This window comes from Episyrphus balteatus, chromosome 4, assembly GCF_945859705.1.
Source record: "Episyrphus balteatus chromosome 4, idEpiBalt1.1, whole genome shotgun sequence".
Classification (NCBI taxonomy): domain Eukaryota; kingdom Metazoa; phylum Arthropoda; class Insecta; order Diptera; family Syrphidae; genus Episyrphus; species Episyrphus balteatus.
In genome coordinates this window covers 3392143-3399250 of record NC_079137.1, presented here as the reverse complement: position 1 = coordinate 3399250, position 7108 = coordinate 3392143, and the positions used below count along the sequence as shown (strand labels likewise).

The following is a 7108-nucleotide window of genomic DNA, read 5'->3' as shown; positions in this document are numbered from 1 at the left end:
CAAAAGACTAATTAGAGGTACGCAAAATTTTGCACAGAATTTTGAGTTACACCATGAGAAAGATATTACAAAAAAAAAATGGGGGTCTGAAACGGATTTTTTTCATAGGCCCTGGATTTTGAAATTTGAATTTTTGAAAAACAACTAATTTTTAGGGACATTTTTGAGTAGTTTTTAATTTTTTTGTAATTTTTATAAGCCTCCAAAAAATCTCAAGCTTATAGGAAATATAGGCTTTAGTCATGCGCAAGCATTTACAAATTTTTAAATTTTAAAATGATTTTTGACCGAATAACGGGAAAAACAAGTTTTTTTGTCCCAAATTTTTTGGCCGTTTTTAACATAGGCCATATTTTACATAGGCCACTTTTGCTAAAAGTTTAAAAGTGAATATTTTTAAAATCATTTTACGAACTTTTCAAGTTTTGAGTTTTTAGTTTTTCTCAAAAAATGCTGAGAACGGAAATATGGCGTTGTCGTTTTTCAAAAATTGACATTTTTTTTAATTTCATATATTTCATCAAAGCATTAGTTATTTTATTTAAAATTTACAGAGATCATTAAGTATAAAATGTTAAAAAAATATATTTTTAGAAACATTTTTGAAAAAAAAAAATTTTAATTTAATTTTTAAACTTTTGATTTTTTTTTTTTGATTTTTTTTCTACAAAATCTTAAATTTCCAATAGATATTTAAGATAAAGATACTGTGAACTACAAGAGCAAGTACGTGCGACCCAGTCGTGCGACCCAGTCGTGCATTTTATTTAACAAAGTTCCACTTAAAATGTATTTTAATATTTTTCAATGTTTAGTTCTTAAAACTTCTATTTTTGAAGTAACTAGAAGCAAAAAACATAAACAGGGTAGGTAGGTATTCAAATAATTTGTTTTTTTTTTTTTTTTTTTTTTTTTATAAATAAACTACATAAAAATTTTAATAAATGACAGTTTTCATTTGACTTTTAATTGAAAAAAAAAAAATTGAAAACTTAAGCCAAACTCTCCACTATTTAACCCAAAAAAAAAAACTTATCCCACAGAAATATTAAGAACAATATTAACCATACATTTCTTTTATGTAAAACACCCTGTATAAAAAAAAAAAAGTTATAAACTCTTTCGGTACACACATAAAAAGCTTGTTTTTGTGTTTAGTTTATTTTTTTTTTTTTTTGTCTTTATACTCGTAAATAGAATTGAAAAACAAAAAACCCCAACTTCATGGTCGGTGGTGCTTGTGTTGATTTGTAAATTTCTATTTAAATTGGTGAAACTTCAGAAAATAACGAGCAACAAAAAAAAAAAAAAAAAATATATAACGCAACTGTGAAGTAAAATTTATTTGCTTACAAATGCACAGAAGTTTTTAGGTGGTAATTTGTAAATCCATTTTCTGTAGTTAGGTTACTAGATGGGAGTTGTTTCTTCAATATGTGGGTTTGCATTTCAAATTATATAAAGAACTGATGTGGTTTTGTGTTTATAAAAAGGAGAAGCTACATATAAAGTAAAAAAGTAAAGAGAGAGATAGAAAGGAAGAGAAAAACGACTTTTTGACTTGTAATTTTTGTATGTAGAGTAAATTAAATAAATGAAATTGAAGATTTCTTTGTATTGTATTTGTCTGGGTTAAATACGAAGCTAATTTTAGAAAATATCTCATGCATTTTTTTTTTTTTAAGAAATACATGTTGGAGATTTACCTCTTGCGAAACTAAAAACGGAAAGGCTTCTACTGATGTGTTTCGCACGGCAACCGCAGTAGAAAATATATCTGTAATTTGAAATTCACTGAAAACTAATCCTAGAAACCAGTAAACAAACTGATTAGATTCGAAAACGGAATTAGAATTGCACCACTTTACATAAAAAAAAAATAGTTTACAATAAGGACATAACAAAGTAGGTATGTATTTGATTTAAAAGTAGAATTTTTAGTTTAAAAAAGTTCACGGTACAAGGACATAAGTGTCCGGGACATAAAAGCAAATTTTTTTTTTCGGAACTTATGTCCCACTTCATTGGCTTTATTAATATGAGTGTTAATAGTAAAAATATGTACAGAAGAGTGATTTTATTTCATTCGGAACTTATGTCCCATTTTCAACTAAAAAATTTAGAACTTATGTCTCAGCAGGGTGAGACATAATTCCCAAATTCTATTCCGGACTTAATGACCCACTATAGTGGGACGTAAGTCCTGAAAAACAAAATTTGGAACTTATGTCCCTCCGTCAGTGTCCTCTATATCATTGCTCAGCTTTCTTTATTTTGAATCGCCAGCTGCATTTAGTTCGCCATATTGAAAATAAATTACAACAATATGATTTGAATCCATTTGCATAAAAGCTCTTATTTATAATTTTCTAATAACAATTTATGTATACATGTGGAATCAGTGATATAAATAGCAAGGTAATTGCTATTTAAAAACCATTAAATAACAGTATTACGTAGGGGAGTAAAAAATGATGAGTTTAATATATCAATTACAAACTATTAGTCACTGAACTAATAGTCAATAGCGAATAAACAACTATTACCACTGACAGCCTTGACTCAGTTCTTTCAATCGAACCATTTCAAACAGAAGTGAAATTATCAAAAACTTGTAATTCGCCATGAATTACAAAACGTTTGCTTCTCTTGCACTTTTAACTGCAAATCTACTGAAAACAGAAGCTAAATTTAGCTCAAAACTTTTGAATTTTATCGAAAATCTTAACAAAATCGAACATTTTGAAAGTGTTTTTCTTTTCAAATCATCACAAAGTCAGTTGTTCAAGAATAATTTTATACGAAACGTGTCATCTTCACTCAGTATTCCAGTGATTCTAACAACCGAAAAATCTTCATTTTACTTAAAGAAACAGCTCAATGAAAACTTCTTAACTATTGTTCAATTCAATTTAAGTGACTTATTTCTTCAAAAGCTTCTAAAACACCTTCAGCATCTTCGTTTCTGTAAAACAATTTTTGCGCTCCAGAGCTTCTCAAGAAATGATTTGGAATTGAAAAGTCTTTTCAATTTCTGCTGGGAGAATGGAATGCTTAACGTGATTGCAATTTTTCAAGATTTCTCAAAAACTTCGGCATATTACAGTTACAACAATATTGGTGACCCTACAACAGTTCAAAAATTCATCTGGAACAAGAAAGATTCGAGTATTTTTCCAGATCGAATGCGAAATCTTCATGGTGCTAAAATGCCAATTCTACTTGGAGGAATACAAACAGGAGTGATTATTTCAGAAAACTCTAAAGGTAATGCAATTATTGCCGGCTTTCTGGGGCATTTGTATAGTTCTTTTGCTAAGAAACATAATGGAAGATTGGACATTTCTTATGGAAACAATTTAGTTACACCTGGAAATTTGAATCAACTTGTTTTAAATGGAACTATCGAGATTGCAGGTTCAATGTTCATGTTTTCACAAGTTTCATTTAATTGGTACACATATCCATTTGCAGTGTTGGATTGGGGTGTGATGTTGCCTGTTGAACCAAATATCCCAATCTTCAAAGTTTTTGTCTTCGTGTTTTATTGGGAAGCATTTGGTTTAATAATTGTGACATTAATTTTGCTGACTTTATTACTTGGAGTCGCTGCTAAGCTCTCAGAAGGGTCAAAATTTACCTTCTTCTTAAATATTGATTGTTTTCGTGGAATTCTTGGACAGTCATTCTCTGAAGAAAGAAAAGCTTCTGTAACCACAAAAATAATCTATTCGTTGGTTTTTCTTCTTGGAATAATGATGGTAACTTCTAGTAGGAGAGCTAGTGGCACATTTGACTAAAGTAGCTCTTTTAAGGCTGAAAATTCGTACAGTTGTAGTTTTCAGCATGCTAAGTAAGAAAATCTTGGTCTGGCAGGCCTCAGCGGTGCACATCATATATATATTTGACCTTGAAAGTTTAATTTTCAACTTTTTTTGCCCAAAATTTGACTTTGAAATCGATTATTTCAAAAAGTATTGATTAAAATAACTTGATTTAAAAACTAATATAAAGTGTAATATTCTGCCTTTTGAAAAATGTATCACTCATAACTGTCGGTGTTGCCGTCGTTTTTAAATAATTTTTTTTTTATTTTGAGTTACTTTTTTAGAAAATTGCCCCTCCCTCCTAAACGGGGGGAGATAGACCCCCCCTTCCCATAGTAAAAAATGCTTGTATTTAACTCCTCTGCAAGAATCCGTTACTAATTTTCCCCGCCTTAGCTATCGTAATTTCCCCAAAAAATATAAAATACAAAAAAAAAATTTGAACCAAAAATGGTTTTCTAAGGCGGAGAAAATTAGTAACTGATTCTTGCAGAGGAGTTAAATACAAGCATTTTTTACTATGGGAAGGGGGGTCTATCTCCCCCCGTTTAGGAGGGAGGGGCAATTTTTTAAAAAAGTAACTCAAAATAAAAAAAAATTTATTTAAAAACGACGGCAACACCGACAGTTATGAGTGATACATTTTTCAAAAGGCAGAATATTACACTTTATATTAGTTTTTAAATCAAGTTATTTTAATCAATACTTTTTGAAATAATCGATTTCAAAGTCAAATTTTGGGCAAAAAAAGTTGAAAATTAAACTTTCAAGGTCAAATATATATATGATGTGCACCGCTGAGGCCTGCCAGACCAAGATTTTCTTACTAAGCATGCTGAAAACTACCACTGTACGAATTTTCAGCCTTAAAAGAGCTACTTTAGTCAAATGTGCCACTAGCTCTTGGACTATTCCTACGATGCATTTCTTCAGTCTTTCATGACTCATCCACCAAAGGAAAAATTAATAAAATCTTTTGACGATCTACAATTATCTGGTCTCAAAATATATCTATCAAAATGGGAAATCGATGAGTTTTTGTACAAACTGAGACCGAATTTCATGAAAAACTATTCAAATCTATTTCAAGTTGAACCGGATCTTGGAAATTTAAAACGCTTACGAGATACTTTAAATACCAATTATGCATTTGCAGTAACTAGTATCAGTTGGATGAATTATGAAAATCAGCAAAATTTCTTTAATCAACAACTATTTCGTTGGTCTGATGAATTTTGTTTATTAAAAAATAAATTATTTGCCATATTTATAAATGAAAATTCAATTTATAAAAAGATTTTAAGTTTTCATATCTTGGAAACCCATTCAAGTGGATTGATGGAGTTTTGGAAGAAAAGGAGTTTTTATGAATTGCTTAATTGTGGAAAAATTGCAAAGTTAAATTCAGGAATGGGCTCGATATTGCAACCATTAAAGGTGGAAGATCTTAAATGGATTTGGACATTCATAGGATTGGCGTTAATAATAGCGACATTATGTTTTATTGGAGAAATGTTTATTTTTAAATTTAAAAATGGAAGAAATATTGTACACAAATCTAATTATTATTGATTTTAGTGGAGTTTATTGGCAAATAAATAAATTTTTTGTAACTTAACTATTTGTGGTTTTTTTTAATTTAAAAAAAATTATCAGCAGATTCCGAAAATTTTTGAGCCTCGAATTTTAAGCTTTATAATTCCACCATCACTATTAAGGACTTTGGGTTTATTCTGTAAAATGTATGTATATTTTTTTTTATTCATGTTGTATGACGCTTTGATTTATCTTTAGTGGCTCTAGAGTAAAAACTGGCTAGTGAAAAAGTGTGTTTTTTACAATTTCTGTCAAAAAAAATATTTTTAGATAACACTGGTCGGTAACGAAAATAGAACTTAAACCAAACCAAACTTTTCTAAAGTATTTTTTTGGTGTTGACTCCGAATCCCAAGTCAAAATTTTGCTGGCACGCCATGTTTTTGAAATACTTTAATATTTACAGGTTAAAAACGATTTTTTTTTAGTACTTTTGACGTGGAATTACATAGCCGTTAAATTTATGTTGGCAAAAGTACTTAAGCAATCTCAAAACGCCATATTTTATAGCCTCAAATAAATTTATAACGGAAATATATATATATTTTCTACTGAACATCAAAAAGAATTAAATAAAATGCACGACTGGGTCGCACGAACTTGCTCTTAGAGTTAAAGTTGCTTAAATTTTTAAGACTTTTTATAGAAATTTGGAAAAAAAAATAAAAATCGTTTTTTAAAAAAATAAAATAAAATCTAAAATTAAATTGCCCTCCAAAACAAGTATGCAGTTTTGATTGATACATTAACATGCATTTTTAGAAAAAAAATTTCAAAATCGTTAGAGCCGTTTTTAAAAAAACTAATTTTTTATAAATAATTTTTTGGAAAAAAAGTTTTAAAATAAAATTGGTATGCCATTTTGTAGAAATCACTAATCAACATCAAAAAACAAAATTTCAAAAAAATTCAATGTCCCGTTTTCGAAAATTTGATTTTTCAAACAAAAATTTTCAAATTTTTTTTTTTAAATCCAAAAATTATTTTTTTGGAAATTTTATTTTTGGTTTATATTTAAATTATATAAATGCTTTTTCACAAAAAGTTTCGTTGAAATCGAATAAGCAGTTTCGGAGATAATCGGATTTGAAAAAAAAAACGTTCTATGGCAGGTACCGTTAATAATGATTTTCAAAACAAATTTTTTTCATTGAAAGATAGACCTTTGCTTAAAACTTACATTTGAATTTTTTAAACAAAATCGTTGGAGCCGTTTTCGAGATATTTCAATTTTACCTAAATCGGTATATGACAAGTACCGTTATTTTTGGTCCAAAAAAATTAATTCCAAAAACCCCTTTGGAGAGTCGCCAAATAACGCTACATACCAAGTTTGATATTAATCGGTCCATTCGTTTAGGCTGTAGCTCCTTATACAGACAGACAGACGGACTTCCGGGACCCACTTTTTTGGTATTGTCTACCATCGTAATGTCATGGAAAAATGTTATCTCAACTTTTTTTTTTGTACGAATGCATAACTTGATATATAGTACCTATATCGCAAGTAAAAAATTAGGCGAGATAGGAAGTTCTGAAACACCCTGTATGCTTTTCCTTCTGATATTTAACATTTTCCAGACAGGAAATTTAGTGTTATATTTAATAATTAAGAAATTATGATTTTGCAATTTAAAAAGTCAATATGGACCACTGTGTGGCTTGGCCTCATAAGGGGTCGATAA

At 29.0% G+C, this 7108-nt stretch overlaps 1 protein-coding gene across 1 annotated transcript; it reads left to right on the top strand.

Moving 5' to 3' along the window:
• Positions 1–2940: 2940 nt before the first annotated feature.
• LOC129918005 (uncharacterized) lies at positions 2941–3800 on the top strand. The gene is made up of 2 exons (XM_055998293.1): positions 2941–3417; positions 3475–3800. The coding sequence occupies exons 1-2, from the start codon at positions 3051–3053 to the stop codon at positions 3798–3800; spliced, it is 693 nt and encodes a 230-aa protein (XP_055854268.1). The 5' UTR covers positions 2941–3050.
• The last annotated feature ends 3308 nt before the right edge of the window (positions 3801–7108 follow it).